Below are 18,990 nucleotides of genomic sequence, written 5' to 3'. Positions count from 1 at the left end.
CAATAAATTCCGTTCCACTTCATGATTGTGTCCCACTTGTTGATTCTTCACAAAAAAATAGTTTTATATATTTTTGTTTGAAGCCTAAAATGTGGCAAGAGGTTGCAAAGTTCAAGGGGGCCGAATACTTTCACAAGGCACTGTAGTTCTTCACTAGCCTTCGGGTTCCTGGTGCCAGCATTCTAATTGTGGGCAGCTGGCTATGCTGCTTTTGGCTTCACAGTTGGCTATCTACTCCGCATGGGCAAGCAGCGCTTCACTTTGTGAAGGGTCTCGGGTCTTCTGGGACCTGTGACATGTCCCAGAAGACTGTGGGGAAAAGGAGAGGAGAACTTTTGCTCAGATCGCCTTAGCTACTCGAGCAAAAGTGGGAGTTTCGGGTATCTGTGTAAACTAGGTACCCCCCCAAAAGAGACAACCATTTAGGTGACGTTCTGCTTTAAGTTCTTGTAGTTTTTTTTTTTTTTTAAAAAGACATAACATGGTAACCGGTGTATGAGTTTTTTTTTTTTTTTTTCCCCACACATGCACTTTAATTGAACAGATCACTTAGATTTCTAAAATGTGAATCTTTAAGGTGAAGGATATTGAATGAATTTGTAGTTAGGAGACCACGTTTAACATAGAGGTTGAGGTCTTTTTGCTAAATGTAGCCTTCTCCCACTTGCCACAAATTGTTCAGTCCAGTAGCTTTAAATATTAATTTGAGTTTTTTTTTTTTTTTTTTTACATACTAGTAAAATCAGATGAAATTTGGATGCTATTGGCAGTTATAGTGAAAGTAAGTCCCCCCCCCCCCCCTTCCCAAGCAAACATGTATTTATTTATTTTTATTTTATTTCTGCAGAATACTCCAATCCCTACCAGTATTCGGAATGAACCGAAAGCAAACCCACGGGCGCCTACACCCCAGGAGCAGAACCATTCACAGCCGGCCAAAGTGCAATCCAACCCACCTGGCCCAGCACTGCCTTCCAAGCCTGCAGCTCCTCACTGTTCTATTGGACAAGAAGGAGGAGTTGTGGAGAGCAAAATCGCAGCCAGCAGCCCTGCCAACTCTAATGTATTACAGACTGAAGGATGTGGGCAAAGCTCAACCCCCAACAACCAAGCTGCCAGTCCAGTGTCTCAAGGGAACGTTGCTCCTCCAGTAGAGACTAAAACGGAGACAAAAAGTTCCTCACAGCCGGTGCCTAGTGGGGAACAACCACCTTTAGGCGAAAATCCTGACGGACTATCACAAGAACAGCTGGAGCATCGAGAAAGGTCTTTACAAACCCTTAGAGACATCCAAAGGATGCTTTTCCCTGATGAAAAAGAGTTTGCCATAAAAGACCTTACAGGCCAAAGTGTTGGGCCTCAACAAAACTCTGGAATGCTGGACAATCCTCAGAAAAAACTTGAAGGGCCAATACAGGCAATGATGGCTCAATCACAAAACTTAGGCAAAGGCCCAGGGCCTCATCCTGATGGAGGAATGCCATTTGGCCCCCAAGGACATAGGGACATGCCTTTTTCACCAGAGGATATGGTACCTCCACCGATGAATCCTCAGCCTGGCCAAGATCACCTTGATCACATGACCCCAGAGCAGGTGGCTTGGCTGAAACTGCAGCAGGAGTTCTATGAGGAAAAGCGACGCAAACAGGAGCAAGCAGTGGTGCAACAGAGATCTTTGCAGGACATGATGGTACACCCGCATGGACCCAGAGGAATGGTCAGGGCTCCTCCACCTCCTTACCAGAGAGACCCTGGGGAAGGTTGGGGTCCTGGTGGTCCAGAGCCTTACCCGGATGGAATGGGCATGCTGCATCCAATGCCCCCGAAAGGCATGCCCCCTCATCCAAATGTGCCTGGAAGCCAAATGCGACTACCTGGTTTTGTTGGAATGATCAACCCTGATATGGAAGGACCTAATGTACCAAATCCTGGATCCAGACCTGGGCTTCCCGGTGTTAATTGGCCAGATGAGGTGCCAAAAATTCCTGATGGACGTAACTTTCCCCCTGGACAGAGCATATTTAGTGGCCCAGGACGAGGGGAGCGCTTCCCCAACCCACAGGGTTTGCAAGAGGAGATTTTTCATCAGCACGTATCAGAAAAGCAGCTTGGCATGCCCCCTGGCATTGCTATGGAGGGCATAAGACCTGTCATGGAAATAAACAGAGTTATGCCACCTCAAAGGAGTATGGAGCCTGGGAGTGGTCTGTTTCCTCGTATGCCTGGAGATGCAGCACTGAGCCCATCAAGGATGGAATTCCATAAAGGGATGCCTCCTAACATGGGCCCAAACCGAGAGGTAGAGTTTGGCATGGGTCCGGGCAATATGAACATGAAAGTTGACATGAACCTTAATGTCAACATGAACTCTAACCAGCAGTTAATGCCTCAAAAGTTGAGAGATGTGATGGGCCCCGATGAAATGATTAAGATGAGGCCTGGAAGCAATGAAATGCTTCCTAACCAGCAAAAAATGCATTCTGCACCCTTTGAACACTCCCAACAGGAGTACGCTATGGGCTCCAGACCTTATCTCAATATGTCCCAGGTCCCTGGAGGAGTACTGAGGAACCCTAGAGAACAGATGGGGCCTGATCAAAGGACTAACAGCCGTCTCAGCCACATGCCACCTCTACCTCTCAACCCAAACAATAACCCGGGCAACCTCAACGTTGCGCCGCCCGGTCAACGCAGCCTGGGCCGTAAGCCTTTGGATAATGTTTCTGTTTCTGGCGGTCAAGTAAACTCTCCTGGTGTAAATCCTTTAAAATCCCCAACCATGCGCCAGGTTCAGTCTCCGATGCTAGGCTCCCCTTCTGGTAACCTTAAATCCCCTCAAACACCTTCTCAGTTAGCCGGGATGTTGACAGGACCAACAGCAGCAGCTGCTGCTTCCATTAAGTCCCCGCCCGTCATGGGGTCTGCTGCTGCTTCCCCTGTCCACCTGAAGTCTCCGTCCTTACCTGTACCTTCCCCAGGTTGGACGTCTTCTCCTAAGCCTCCAATGCAAAGTCCAGGAATACCCCCAAACCAGCACAAACCGCCGCTTGGCATCACATCACCAGCGATGATGGGGAATATGGAAACTGGTAAGTTCTGCCATCTGTATCTTCCTTTTTGCCATGGTATTATAAGTAATGTAGGTTATCTTTAGACTTTTTAACAGGAAACAAATGAATTAAAAAGCGTGCGTTGTAAAGTTTGCCAAAAGGTAATATTTTATGACCTTGACAATCAATATGGTTGCTGTGCTGTTTGTATGGTTGTATTCCATGCTCCTATTTGTGCAATTTCCCACTGGAAATTTTTGCTTGCATAGTGGATTCACTCTTCTTGCTAATGGGCTTGTGTTAATGGACTTTTGTTCATGTCACTACTGCTTCTCTTCTAATATAATTTAGTGGGCATTCAAAAGCAGCTTGAAACAGGTTGATGCAGCTTTAGAAGGTTGAATGCAGATCAGAAGGAGATCAACTGCAGGTCAAGTGCACATGTCCGTCTTTATTTTCAGAAGCATCTCAAACTTATCTTGAATTAACGACACAAGCCTAAGGCCCTTTTCACACTGGTGGAGTCTGCCAGCGTATCCGCCTGCTTAGCAGGGGACCTCTTTGCTGATCCCGCTGAGCAGGTGACTGACAGGTCCATGCCCGCTTCGATGATGCAGAGCAGACACGGACACATGGGTGGTCTAATGTAAACAAACCGCATGTCTGTTTACATTAGACAATCGTTCGATTCACCAGACATTCCTCATCTGTCTGTTTTTAGCAGATCGGATGTGGGCAGGTGTCACCAGACACATGTCGCTCCATATAGTGCAATGGATGGTCCGAGCGAGTCAGTCTAAAAAACTGACTGGTGGGCCCAATCTGTCCACCCATGTAAAAGGGGCCTAAAGCCTGTCAACGCAGGCCGGAAATATCTAAGAATAAATGTGTTATTTAATTCTTCAGATTGTATTGGATTTAGTGGGTGAACAATGTATTACTATATATCGAAATCTATCTATACAGTGTGTGTGTATTCTAAATATAGTCAAAAGTATTGGGACACCTGCCTTTACATGCACATGAACTTTAATGGCATCCCAGTCTTAGTCCGTAGGGTTCAATATTGAGTTGGCCCACCCTTTGCAGCTATAACCACGTCAACTCTTCTGGGAAGGCTGTCCACAAGGTTTAGGAGTGTGTCTATGGGAATGTTTGATCATTCTTCCAGAAGCGCATTTGTGAGGTCAGGTACATCCCAAAGGTAGATAATTGTAAATGGATAGGCGCTTGTTTAAAGAAAGGTATCTTCAAAGATGTATAATAAATATATCATAGATCATAAATATAACAGAAAAAATATATATATGATAAAATATGTGACTTATAATACTATGGTGAATCAGAACTAATCATACACTAGATAAGTGCCAATATATAAATTTATGTACAATTAAATAAATGATTCAGATGCGTAGAAAAGAATCGGATAAAAAAGGTTGAAAATCAAACGGGTATCTCAAAGTGATAATTGTCTCAAAAATGTTGTCTAATTGTGTGATTTTCAACCTTTTTCATCCGATTCTTTTCTACGCATCTGAATCATTATTTATATGCACATCAATTTATATATTGACACTTATCTAGTGCATGATTAGTTCTGCTTCACCATAGTATTAGAAGTCGCATATTTTATCATATATATATATTTCTCTTACGTCCTCCGACAGTCGCCGCCCCTCATAAGTCATCACTATTGGGTATTGACTTCTGCTCCGCAGGAGTAGCTAGGCATAAGACTTAGTTAAGAAACAAAAGCATTTAGCATGGACACACCCATGGGGGCTGTCCCACTGGTCAATACCCCCCTGCAGTAATCCATCCCAACTCAGTTTGTCCATTTACATTATCTATTTACTATCCATTTACATCATCTACTATTCAGGCATATGTGGAGATACATTTGGGATCGGCAGCTGTTTTTTCTTTCTAAAAGGTTATCGGTTTCATATTTGCACTTTGATTCGCACTCAGTTTTGCACTTTTGATCCGTACCCTGTTCCCCCTTTATTATATCTAGTGTGGTAGCGCATTGGCTATCCTCACAATATATCAATACCCATCCCAAAGGTGTTCTGTCGGGTTGAGATCAGGACTCTGTGCAGGCCAGTTAAGTTCCTTCATCTCAGACATGCTCATCCATGTGTTTATGGACCTTGCTTTGTGCACTGGTGTGCAGTCATGTTGAAACAGGAAGGGGCCATCCCCAAACTCTTCCCACAAAGTTGGAAGCATGAAATTGTCCACAATGTCTTAGTGACTGGCCTGCACAGTCCTGACCTCAACCCGATAGAACACCTTTGGGATGAATTGGAGAGGAGGCTGCGAGCCAATTCTAGGGACACAATTCAGTTATCTCTAAATCAGGGCTCGACAAACCCTGGGCGCCAGGTCGCATTTGCGACTAGAATTAGCGACCTGGCGCCTGGGGTGCCCTGCAGGAGGTGTCCTGTCCCTTTTGCGCCCCCACCTCCTCCCCGAGTGCACGGACTTCCGCGCCGTCCGAAAATTGAGGCCCCGTCTTTTCGGCCGCCTTCTGTGAGATGAGAGGCTTCCAATGGGGAACTGGCGCCCTCTTGTGGTGGCCGGGAGTAATGACTTTCCACTGCCTGTTCTCAATGCATTCTCATCTCCTTCCCAAGAGGAGATGAGAGGGAAGTTTTTGCAGGCTTCATCTCCCTGTCCACTTACCTTTTACTTAAAGGAGAGTAGACAGGGAGTGTGGTTATTATTATTTTTATTTTTAAAATTAAAAAAAAAAAAAAAAAGTTTTCCTTTTTTTTCATTATTAAAAAAATGTTGAGATATATATATATATATATATATATATATATATATATATATATATATATAATATATATATATTCAGTGCTATAAATATGCACTGTTACTGTAAAAATGACACTGGCAGGGAAGGGGTTAATTTTTATTGGTGATCAAGGGGTTAATGTATGCCTGGTGCTTACTGACGTGTGTGGGGGGAGGGGACTATGTGACACAGGGACAGATCGGATGTTCAGCTATGCTGAACCCTGCAATCTGACCCTGCCTGTCACTTAGGAGATCCGCCCGCTTTGTTTACACAAGCGGGCGGATCTCCACACTCGATTCCCCGACGATCGGGGAAGAGCAGCGGCGATCGCCGCCGCTCCTCCCCTGGCCCGACTCCCGCTGTGACTGAATACAGCGGGAGCGAGAGAGGGGAATGTCTGGTGACGTAGGTCTACGTCGCCAGACGTTATCGAGCCACTTTGCTGCAGTAGAGCTCTAGTGAACAGTGCGGAAGTGGTTAAATAAAGCTTGGTTGTTTAAAAAAAAAAAACTGGCTCTTAACTTTTTTAGCTGGCTCCTAGATTTCAGTCAAATTTGTCAAGCCCTGCTCTAAATAACCTATAATGGCTTTTAGAGTGTCGTCTATGGACATTTTCGGGTACTGTAGTTTTCGCCTTTTAACTGGCATTTGAAGTTTTGAGGCTTAACATGTTTGGAATCTATTTACTCAATACAATCCCACCTTTTAGGTTTTACAAACCATTGAGTGTTTCATTGTTTGTGTGCACTAACAAAAGTGTTAGTGTATTTTTCTGGAAAATATGCATTGATAAACCTATAAGCAAATATTGTGCAACATTTTACGTAGCCTCTGCTTTGTTTTTTTTTGTTTCTTAATACTGTAACTAGTAGGATTGTTTTGATATTACCTGATGCCACCTCTTGGGGTAACTTGTGGTAGAAAACGTTTTTCCCTTTTTTTTTTTTTTTTCCACAATGAAATGACTGCTTACGGAATGTCTAGAGGGTGTTAGGTTATCAGTGGTTAGTCATAAATTTAATTGGATAAGCAGTAAAGTGTAATCTCTGTGCTGTGCTAAGCAGAAAAGCATTGGTTGTATTTTGCAAACTATTCATAGATACTATCCTAATCTGACAGAATGGTGTATACCCCTGCCTGGAGTCCACCCTCTTCCCACACTGAATTCCCAACCCCCCCTTTTTATTTAGGTGGGGACTACTTCCTTAGTTCCCCCCTAGGCGAGGATGACTCCTCCTGCTATGTCACCTCACCTACCAGGAGGTAGTGTTTCACTCGAAAGTATCATGAGATCTAGAAGACCTGTGGGATCTCCTGCATGTGGTCACAAATACATGGCAGACCTGGGTTGTTTGTGCATGTGTGAAGTTCCCTGCTTAACCACTTAAGCCCCGGAAGATTTTACCCCCTTCCTGACCAGGGGGTATTTTGCGATTCGGCACTGCGTGACTTTAACGGACAATTGCGCAGTCGTGCGACGCTGTACCAAAACTAAATTGACGTCCTTTTTTTCCCACAAACAGAGCTTTCTTTTGGCAGTATTTGATCACCTGTGTGATTATTTTTTTTTTTTGATCATGCGCTATTAACAAAAAAAAGTGTAAATTTTGCAAAAATAATCTTTTTCAAATTTTTTTTTATATGAAATTCCCCCCCCCAAAAAAATGTAAAAATCAAAATTTAACATTTTCGGCCAATTTGTTTTATGCTACAGAAGTTTGGTAAAAAAAAAAATCGCAAAAAGCGTATTTTGATTGGTTTGCGCAAAAGTTATCACGTTTACTAACAAAGGAAAAGATTTTTGTTTTTTTTAACGCGTAATGGCGGCGATCTGCGTTTTTTTTTTTTTTGTGGTACTGCGACATTGCGGCGGACAGATCGGACCCTTGACTGACATTTTTGACACTTTTGGGGTTACCAGTGACATTACTACAGTAATCAGTGCTATACATATGCACTGTTACTGTAAAATTACACTGGCAGTAAAGGGGTTAACTTTTTTTGAGAGGGAGGGGTTATGTGTGTCCCTAGGGGCGTGATTCTAACTGTGATTGGCTGTGTCTTGAGGTGTATGAACAGTGATCAACGGTCCTACATAGTAGAACCGTATGATCACTGTTTATACACAGGGGAGAATGACAGGCGGCTTGTTTACATCAGCCGCCTGCCTTTCTCCCTCTGCACCGACGATCCGGGTCCGCCAGTCACACGCGTGGGGGAGGGGGGTCCGGGAGCGCGTGCTCGCTCCCTAGACCCTCACAGGCTAGCGACGTAGTACTACGTCGCTCTACCTGTGAGGGGCTGACTGCTGACGTAAATAGTCGTGCGGCAGTCGGCAAGTGGTTAAGAACAGACACATGACATGCCTCTGACCAGTCCTAAATATCTGGCAAAGCCCTGCAACGTCTCCGCGCACGTGTGAAAGAGAATTCCAAGGTAACGGCACATTAGGAACTGGGTATGGAGAACTTCAGCAGCAAGTAAGACTATGCTGAGCTCCATGAACTAGTGTGTATGTTTTTATGTTCTCAGACAGGGATAGCTTTCCAAAAAAGGGTCATTTTGGGGAGGATTTGTACTGTCCTGGCATTTTAAAGGCCTCAAATGAATAGGCCTTTAGTACATCAGGACTGATCAAATTTTAACAATTTATCCCATGGTTTGTAGACGCTATAACTTTCACACAAACCATTTAACCACTTGCCCACAGGGCACTTTCACCCCCTTCCTTCCCAGGACTCATTTCAGCGTTGTCGCAATTTGAATGACAATTGCGTGGTCTTACAGCACTGTACTCCTATGAAATTTTTATCATTTTTTTCACACAAATAGAGCTTTCTTTTGGTGGTATTTAATCACCGCTGAGTTTTTTTTTTTTTGCTAAACAAATGAAAAAAGCCCAAAAATGTTGAAAGTTTTTCTGTTATAAAATTTTGCAAACAAGTAATTTTTCTCCTGCACTGGTGGGCGGTGCTGAGGCTGCACTGGCGGGTACTGATTGGCACTGGTGGGGCGGCACTGAAGCTCATTGCCCTAATTATCAGTGTAGGTGTCCCCTTTCACAGTAGCCGGTTACAGACTCTCCTAATGCTGTGACAGCGTAAAGGAATGACGATATTTGGCAAGTGTGTTTGCATTGCGATCCGCTGTGATTGGAAACAGCTAATCACGTGGTAAAGGGCTGCTGTGATTGGCCCCTTACCTGGATCTGGGCGAGCAGGGGGTGCGGTTTTGGGGGGGGGATGTCAATAGACACCATCTCAGAACTGGACTACTGCGCTGTAGCAGTCATTTGGCTATAGCTGGGTTGGCAAGTGATTAATATGCACTTATTGGGATTTTTTTTTTTTTTTTTTTTGTCTACCAAAGACGTGGCAGAATACATTTTGGCCTAACTTTTTATGAAGAAATTTGATTTTATTGGATGTCTTATAACCAAAAACTTTGGGGAGGAAAAAAAAAATCTTAGTATTTTCTAATACTTGTTATTTTGTTTATATATCAAAAAATTAAAAAAAAACAGTGGCAATTGCATACCACCAAAAGTAAGCTGTATTTGTGTGAAATTATATAAATTTCATATAGGGTACAGCATTGCATGACCGTGCAATTGCCAGTTAAAGTTGCACAGTGCAAAAAATGGCCTGGTCACGAAGGGGTAAAACCTTTTTAGAGCTCAAGTGGTTAAAGTGCACTCTGGCCTCCTTGCTGACCTTTCACATCATTCTCGGTGTCTTTCAGGTGCATGGGAGGGTCTCAAAGGTCAGCCAATCACTGTGAATGGATGAAGGGCGTTTTTCTATATCCAAATCATTTCACTCCTATGCTTCCCTGCAGGGTTCAATGTAATAACAAAGGAATTTTCATGGCTTGAGCCACTCTTTTGGTTTTGTTTTTTTCTTTTTTCTCTGCATTTTAAAATGTTCTTCAGGCGGACTGAAATCCAGGCATTCTAGTATTTTCATTGACTGTTAGCATTTCTTGCAGTTATCTCTTGTTTTGCCTTCAATAATTACCATTGATTTTTTTTTTTTTTTTGCATTGCTCGAGGCCTGCGGTTACCATGGCAGCATTACAGCCGAGTCTGGGGAACATTCATTTTAGTCCGGCGGACATGTCATATTTTAGCTGTTCACAGATTCTGCATATAAAGTACGTCTCGGAGAAGAAGGCGTAGGGAAATTGTATTTAAAGGAGATTCATTTTCTAGGCTCGTGTCAGACGAGTGATGCTGTCACTGGCTACTCTTTGTTGCCTAAATGCAGTTTACATTATTTTGAGTGTCACCATCACTGCCCAAATCAGTGATATGTGCTGTCTCACCGCAGGTTTATGTGGGGGGCATCGCAAGCCTTGCCATGGTGTCCATGTCCTGCACAGATGATGGCTAACAAGCTTTGTACAGCTGTATGAAGGCTACATTAACTACAAGGTTAAAATTGTGCATGCATACTTGAAAACCAATTACTATCTGCACTCTGTATTTTTTATATTATCCATTTGCCAGCTAGTAGAATAGGTTCCTCAGTATTATTGCTGGGTAGTAAAACCCTGTTTCTTTCCAAGTGAAGTGATGTAAATATCTTGGGAAATTCTCTCCCCTTTGCCAGGAGCTGGGCATGTCATAAGGCAGTTCTATCTCCACTCTGATCCTCCTCCCTCTGAAAAATGTACCTCCCAGCCCCCCCACCACCACCTTCCGTGGGCTTTTTGTAACCTGTTTTATTTAAATGTAGCCATCTATGGACCAGACTGGGAGGAGCACATTGTACTGTGCCCATATGTAAATTAAAAAAGAGGATCTTTGCGCCCCCCCCCCCCCCCTGCTTACTGGATAAAGGAAGAGAGGAAAGCGCCTCTGAGTATAGTAAAGGTTTAATATGGCAATAAAATGTAGTAACTCACATGGAGGTAAGGAGTAGTGCATATGGATAAGTCAGGCTCCGGGAGGATGGTGTGGCCGTCCGCAGTGTATGGCGAGGTCCAGGGAGACTTGAAAGAGCCTGCTCTAGCGTCTTCCGGATGGACGAGCAGGAACTCCGTGGGGCGGCCGGCCAGGTCCAGGGAGACTTGAAAGAGCCTGCTCATGCGTCTTCCGGATGGACGAGCAGGAACTCCGTGGGGCGGCCGGCGAGGTCCAGGGAGACTTGAAAGAGCCTGCTCATGCGTCTTCCGGATGGACGAGCAGGAACTCCGTGGGGCTGCCGGCAGCGTCTGACGTCAGGAACAGGAAGGAGGACAACTGGGCTTCACAACGCGTTTCGGAGCATGCGCGAATACCCGGGCCGGGCATGCGCACTCCTTTTTCAAGTGTCCAGGCCAAAGGGAAGAGGACAGTCTTTTATAGTCCACTGGGGCTCGTGAGTTTAAGGCGGCAATGATAAGTGTACTAAAACTTAAAGCGGAGTTCCACCCTGGGAAAGTTTTTTTTTTAATAAAAATACCCCCGAGACAGTCGGGGCTAGTGCATTCCACAATGGATAGCCTCTGATCTGTCCCGGGTTGCACTTACCTTTTTAGAAGAAATACTTACCTTGAAAATGTATTCTCTAGCGCTGCCATCTCAAGTGTGGGCAGCTTGAAGCCAGCGCTATCCTCTTCTGTGTCCTCTTCCGTCTTCTTCTGTCCCACGATGCACTGCATCGGCCCCAACGTCCCTTCCGGTGCCGCAGCGTCATCCCGGCATGCCCAGAAGCTGTTTAGCAAGGTATGACGGCGCCTGCACCGGAACTGACATCGGGGCCAGTGCAGGCGCATTGATTCCTGGGAGCGATGACGTTCAGCTACTAGGAATCATTGCAGGCCAGGAAGTGACGACTCGCCGTGGCTGCCGAGGGGAGGAAGAGGAAGTAAAGGGAGTATATTTTCTTCTAAAACAAGGTAAGTAAAAAAGAAAAAAAAAAAATTGCGATTTATCCATTTGTTTTTCAGGTGACCCGGAGCAAGAAGATGGAGGTAAGTATAATGTTAGGGTGGAACTCCACTTTAAGGTGGCAATCTACTGATTGAGATGACTGGAAACTGTAGTATTGGTGCAATCCAAACGAGCAAAACAAGAAATGCAATAAAAATACAATGGAAAGGCAATAAAATCAATAATTGCAATGATAAAAATACGGGTATATATGTATGTAGAATGGTGGAAATAAGGACCATTAGATGATGGCAGTTGGCATAGCTGTATTATTGTATTGATGTACTAGGGACAAAATTAAACTAAAGACCCAAGTGGATGTCAGTATGCCTGGTATAGTATTGTATGATGGCATATTTTTATTGCATTTCTTGTTTTGCTCGTTTGGATTGCACCAATATATTAGCCCCTGCTTTCCTTGCATTTCCATGCTGTTCCCATGTCCCCCATCTGTCATCAGTAATATACATTTTCCGGTCATCCCAATCAGTAGATTGCCACCTTAAGTTTTAGTACACTTTTATCATTGCCGCCTTAAATAAACTCACGCCCCCCAGTGGACTATAAAAAGACTGTCCTCTTCCCCTTGGCCTGGACACTTGAAAAAGGAGTGCGCATGCCCGGCCCGGGTATTCGCGCATGCTCCGAAACGCGTTGTGAAGCCCAGTTGCCCTTCTTCCAGTTCCTGACGTCAGACGCTGCCGGCCGCCGCACAGAGTTTCTGCTCATCCATCAGGAAGACGCTAGAGCAGGCTCTTCCAAGTCTCCCTGGACCTCGCCGGACATCGCCATACACTGCGGACAGCCACACCATCCTCCCGGAGCCTGACTTATCCATATGCACTAATCCTTACCTCCATGTGAGTTACTACGTTTTAGTGCCATATTAAACCTTTACTATACTCAGGCGCTTTCCTCTCTTCCTTTATCTCAATATGCAGAGTTGACTTCACTCCACCGGACAGCTTGCCCCGAGTGCCTTCCATCCACCCCTGGAACCTATTTGGACCCCTATCCCCATCAGACTCCTTTATGTCCTCCATTTCCAGGGACTTGCACATGGACTTCTAATCCCCCCCTTGTGCCTTGCATGCATTTTTTGATGTCATTGTGTCCTGCACACAACACTGACACAACATTTAGCTGCACCGGTCCGGTGTATGACTTATGCTGTGTATATGTAAACACTTGTGCCAACATATGTTTGCATACAATACAGAAAGATCCTATTGGCTGCTGCGGGTTCATATTCAACAATGTGTAGGCAGCGGTCCCACCAATTCCACATTATTGCTGTTTACTGTTGATTGAGTCATTTATGTGGCAGCACAAGCGCAAAATGACATGGCCATTCTGAATGGCTGAAAGCGGAGATCATTCTGCACATGGGCTGCCACCAAATGAATGACTCAATGAGGGCTGACATGTAAGCACCAGTAGTGTGTAATTGGCGGCAGTGGTGCCTGCTGCCTACTCACTGTTGATGTTTATACGGCGGCCCCTATGGTCTGTTTACATTGTACACATGTAAGGCCCCTTTCACACGGGTGGTCCAATCACACATCCATTGCCTCTGTGGAGCGGTAGGTGTGTGTCCATTGACACCTGCCAAAATCTTATCCTGTCTAGGTAAAAAAAGATGGATAAGGATCTGTTCCTCATTCGTCTATCGTATGGCTGTCGGATGTAAACAGGCGGTCTGTTTCCATCTGACCACTCGGAGGAAAGCAGGCTGTGTCTTTTTCCCCTTTGCATAAGCAGGTAGGACACTGATCAGTCACCTGTCTGCTCAGTGGGGATCAGCTGACAGATTATCTCCCTGCTGAGCAGGCGGAGTCCACCCCTTGTGAAAGGAGCCTTAACCCTTGCACAAACCTTTTCAGCTTAAAATACTGTCACATGCCCTCATTGTATTGACGTAATTTCTATGCAAGATTAGACAGAGGCGAGCTGATGTCACAATTTCCTAATCAGCTACTCGGAGGAAGCTTTGTATTCATTTATAAAATACAAAGCTGCCTATGAATGGTTGAGCGCCACTCAGACTGACACTATTTTGTGCCAGGTGTGAGACAGGAAGGTCTCTTATCGCATCCGTAACACAGTGCTCTATACTGTGTGTAACCTCAATTGCACACAACTTGTACAGTAAACCTAGCGACCATATATTAATGAGATAAAATGGTTTGTTTGGGCCAGTTTGGCCCGAACAAACTAAAGCGTGGTTCCACTCATTTTTTGTTAAAAGTCAGCAGCTGCAAAAAGTGTAGCTGCTGACTTTAAATAAACACACACTTACCTGTCCCATGATCAAGCGATGCTGCCGCCCGAAGCCTTGATCCTCTCCCTCTCCTCTCGGCAGCGCTGGCATCTCTAGTGTGGGCACCCGGCTGTGACAGCTTACGGCTTCACAGCCGGGTGCGCACTGCACATGCACGAGTCACGCTGCGCGTTGTGAATGGCCGGGCAATCTTCTGGGACCTCTGACATGTCCTAGAAGATAGCAAGGAGGGAGGGGGAGAGGAGAACTTCCGCTGGAGCCGCCTAGGCGGCCCGAGCGGAAGTGGGAGCGGGTACCTGTTAAAACTAGGTACCCACTCCTCCCCCCAAAAAAATGACATGCCAAATGTGGCATGTCAGAGGGTCCGCAGTATTTAAAGGGGAAGTTCCACTTTTGGGTGGAACTCCGCTTTAAAGTGTTACTTAACCCAGGAGCCTGCGTTCACTATATCTGGTCTCCCACACTACACAGAACATGGATAAACCACTAAATACCTTTTCTCATCAGCAGTATATAGCAGTCTTATGACTTCTATCAGTGTCCAGCTAAACACTGGTTAAACTTGTAGGAGGAGTTTTCATTCTCCTTTGACTATCCTATAAGGCTGCATTACCCCTGACCCTCTGGACAGTGCTGATTGGCCTTGTACTGAGCCACATGCACCCTCCCAAAACAAAAAGCCCTCTCTAGCAATATACACCAGACTGAGCATGTGCAGAGTGCCCTCAAGGCGCTCTCATCAGGAGATAGATTGGGGACAGTGAAAGAAGGGGAAGATTTTTACACAATGCAGAGGATTAACCCCTTAGGTTCCACAGTAAGTATAATAAGCATGCTTTACTGAAAATTGTCACCTGAACAATGACTGCATTCTTTCAGATGCTGTCGCTGTTTGGCTATTCAGGCAGCCACGGTTGCTGCAACTGAATACAGTATTTTACAGCAGCAATTCCTCCATCCGTAGATTAGAGAATCTAGTTGTTTTTCTGTAAAGCCTGCAGGATGAATCTACACAGGTATGACTAGTATTTGTCATGTTATAGTTCCCTTAACAGCCACAGAACAAATGTATGACTTGGGTGGCCCGACCTTCTTCTGGCAGCTAATAAACGGTACAAGCAGTCTCCCGATGTGTATAGAATTTTGGAGCATTGTGGGTGGGGCTTTACTTCAGCACAGCTCAGGCACATTAATGAAATGTCGGCCAGGATTTGATTTGTGCCCAGCCAGGGACTGCTGCAGAGGAGCTGTTCTCTGGCGACGGCACAATACTTCACTCATACATCAGCCTTGCTGTGAGTCTTGTGCTTAGATTCATTCGCTTTAACTGTTCATTGATGCCTATTTTTTTATGTTCTATAGAACAATTATTTTGCTCTATTATAGCAGGGCTGTGTCACTGAAGTGCACAAAACAAGCAGGTTCTGCCTGCCTGGGTTTGACTTTTTAATACTTATCTCTGATATTTGCAGGAGTGGTAAATCTTGGGTGATCTACCTTTTTAATCTCTGATAAGACAGCAACTGCAAAATAGATGATGCAGACGTCTGTACTATGAAATGCACCCTCATGGCTCCCTAGAAACATCTTCTCAGGGAGCTATTCTGCATTAAATGTAAGACCTAAGGTTTACACATTAAAAATAGCACAGTGCTATCCAGGTTTTAAATCTGATGCAATTTCACAGTGCGAGTTCTGTTGTGACAGGTGCGATTTTAATGCAAATTAACATGATTTCTGAGGGGATTTGGCATAGCTGGAGATTAAATTTGCACCAAACCCCCACAAAACGTGCAGTTTTTTTTTTTTTTTAACCGGATCAGTTTTGCAACACATAGATGTGAACCGCTTTCATTGAAAACCCTGTTTCTCTTTCGTTCATTGACTGACACAACTCCTGATCTTCTTAACCATTGTGTTATACTGCCCCCTACAGGAGTAGGACACTAGACAGAAAGTCTGGCTATGCCTATAGGCAGTCCCAGGGGGTATACTCCCTCTCTCTGCTTTGGGTATTTAGTTTTTTTTCTGCCTAGTCAGGATTAAGGACCTAGTTCTGGTCCTGGCAATTTTTTCTTTTTAAATAGAATTTTTTTTCTCCCTGGATTTTTTCCTGTGAGATCTACAATCAACTACCAGACTGGGCGATGGGATGAATAATCTAATTCCAGTGGTCACCCCAGTCAGGTCAGCGAGCACAAGCGGACCGCAGCTCCATGCTAGGTCGGCCACAACATAGTCCCACTGGACAGGGGCTGGCCTGCGAGTTAATGACCTTGCGAGGTCGCATACAATCTAGTCTCGGCCCAAGTCGCAAAGTTCCTCCTGGCCGACAGCCCCCCCCATTTAGATGAAGAGGAGGTTCGGTCTGTAGCGGTGCCTGCCTGTTTCCTGGTATGGTAAGTACCAGTCCCCCCTCTCCCCCTGGAGGGTTTTGGGGTGGACTTGGGCCCCTCCTTGGGACGGTCGAACCCCTGGGTTCCCCTCCTTCCTGTTAGGTACCCTCCTCATTTGTCTGGTGGTCCCTGTGGGTCATCTCACCCCCCATTCACCCACCTTTGTTCACTGAGGCTGGTGGAAGCACTGATTGTAGTTGTGCGTGAGACCTTAAAGATGGAGGACGCAACCTCCCTTTGGCATTCACAAGCCATCCAGAGCGGAAAAAAAAAGGTTCCCTTTCCCCTTCTATTTTGACAGAATTATTACTAAATAAATGGCGTGCCTAAGCGATTTTGCTAGGCAATACCCTATGAGGAGTGCCTTCTTAAGAAGTGGACTGTTCCACCGTTGGTGGACCCTCCGGTTTCCAGATTAAACAAGGTACCCATGATTCTGGTTGAATAGTCCCTGGCCTTTAAGGACCTAGCTGACAGGAAGGGGGAGGCTGTGGCCTGCAATATGTACATCCTGGCTGATTCGGCCCGGAGGCTAATATTCACCATTGCCCTGGTGTTGCAGACTCTGACCAAATGTGCTAGGCTTTTGTGCCGTGACATGGAGGGGAAACAGCCCTCCTGCCTGTGCTGAGCTGGCGGACCAGCTGGTCCAGGGGTTGCAGTTTATCTGTGATGTCTCTTTGGATGCAGCTCCCCTTGTGGCTCGGCTCTCTGTTTCGGCAGTGGTCCTTCAGTCTTTTGGCTCAAATGCTGGTCTGTGGACCAGACTTCTAAAAAGGGCTTGACTGATCTTCCCTTTCAAGGAGATTGCCTGTTTGGTGCTACCCTGGATGACATCATTAAAGGTCTCATGGAGGGAAGAGTACCTTTCTTTTACAGGCTACTAAGGGCAATAACCTCCTCGTAGATGTGGGCCTTCCTCCTCGGCTCATACGTTTTTTTTTTTTTCGTAACTCATGGTCGACTGACACAGGATCGGAGCCTTTCGGGGCCTCCTCTGGAGGATCCAAACGAACTTGGCATGGCAAGTCAAAGAGAGAGCTTCTATCGACCCGTGGACAAGGTCCCTTCAGCATTAGTGTGCGTCCTCACTCGTACCTGGGGAGGGTGGACGTCTTCGCTGGTCCCAGACCCGTGGACCCCCCTGGTACAGGGTGGGTCCATGAGGTGGTTCGGTCTAGCTAGAAGATAGTTTTGTTATTACCCTTAGGTAAGGTTCTTCCTCCAACATACGACTGTTCCTGGTCCGCTTATAGGCTCTATTTGGGGCGGGGCAAGACGTTTTACGTCAAAGGGTGATGATTCAGACTTAGGAAAGTTTTCAGGGGTTTTACTCAAATCTATTTACAGTCCTCAGGAGGAAGGCAAGTTACGTCCAATTCTGGACCTCAAGGCGCTGAACTGCTTTGTGCAGGTGCAGAAGTTCAGAATGGAGTCCATTCACGCGGTGGTGGCTTCCCTGCATCAGGGGGAACGACCTCCTTCTGTGAGCAGAGTCTCCTACTGCTCTGGTGGAAAAACCTGGAAATCTTCATACGAGCTTGAGGGTGTTTGGCTGGATTCTGAATTTGGTTCCATCCACAAAGCTGGACTATCTGGGTCTGACTCTGGACTCAGCCTTAGCCATAGTGCTCCTTATCCTGGACAAACTCCAGAAACTGCAGGCTGTAATTCGTCTCCTGCTGTTCAGCAGATGGTAATCCCTCTGGACTTGCATACGGGTGCTGGGCCTGAGGGTGCCTACCTTTTGAGATGGTTCCGTTTGCACAGTTCTATTCAAGGTCTCTGCAAGGGAGATTCTGGCCAAATGGGGAAAAAAATCCGCAGTCTCTGGACGATCAGATCTGGCGGAGCCAGGGAACGAAATAGTCCCCGATATGGTGGCTTTGTGCTTCGGCTGGGCAAATTCTTCCTCCCCTTGTTTTGGACAGTGGTCACCACAGATGCCAGCCTGTCCGGCTGGGGAGGCGTCCTCGGAAAAATTTCTGCTCTGGTGGTCTGGACACTGGACGAGTCCAGACTACTGATCAATGTCTTGGTACTCGGAGCGAGCAGACTGTGCCTGGAACATTGGACAAATCTTCAGGGATGGGCAAAACCATTTGTTCCAGCCCTCTCCGCCTTACACAAAACTAGCAGGCGGATTACCTCATTCGGCAGACGGACCAAGGGGAGTGGTCCCCATCCGGAGGGGTTTCATCAGTTTTGTCTCCAGTGGGGAACCCCCAAGGTGTATCTGTTTGCATCTCGGCTCAACAGAAAGGTGCAGAGGTTTATGGTTCGGTCACAGGATCCTCTGGTGGATGCCGCGGATGCACTGGTGGCCCAGTTGGGGGTCAGTAGCCTCTGATTTGCGTCTTCCCTCCTCTCAAGCTTGTTTCAAGACTTCTATACAGAATTGAGGCAGAAAGCATTCCAGTCATCTTAGTGGCCCCGGACTGGCCTCGTCGGGCTTGGTACGCCGATCTGGTTCGGCCGGTCGCTGGCTTTCCTTGGAAGCTTCCTCTCATACCAACTCAGTTTCATATGCCTAGCTC

General features: G+C 45.9%; 1 protein-coding gene across 5 annotated transcripts in view; it reads left to right on the top strand.

Moving 5' to 3' along the window:
- Window positions 1-18,990, top strand: part of BCL9 (BCL9 transcription coactivator) — a gene marked incomplete at its 5' end in the record, with an annotated part of 467,860 nt that overhangs the window by 424,081 nt on the left and 24,789 nt on the right. For all 5 annotated transcript variants that reach the window (XM_082245782.1, XM_082245780.1, XM_082245779.1 and 2 more), the window contains one exon: window positions 848-3,089. In XM_082245782.1, the coding sequence (XP_082101908.1) occupies window positions 848-3,089 (2,242 nt within the window). The remainder of the gene's footprint in view (window positions 1-847; window positions 3,090-18,990) is intronic.

Source organism: Pelophylax lessonae (genome assembly GCF_965119305.1).
Source record: "Pelophylax lessonae genome assembly, chromosome: 2".
Lineage (NCBI taxonomy): Eukaryota > Metazoa > Chordata > Amphibia > Anura > Ranidae > Pelophylax > Pelophylax lessonae.
This window is presented reverse-complemented; position numbering and strand designations above follow the sequence as displayed.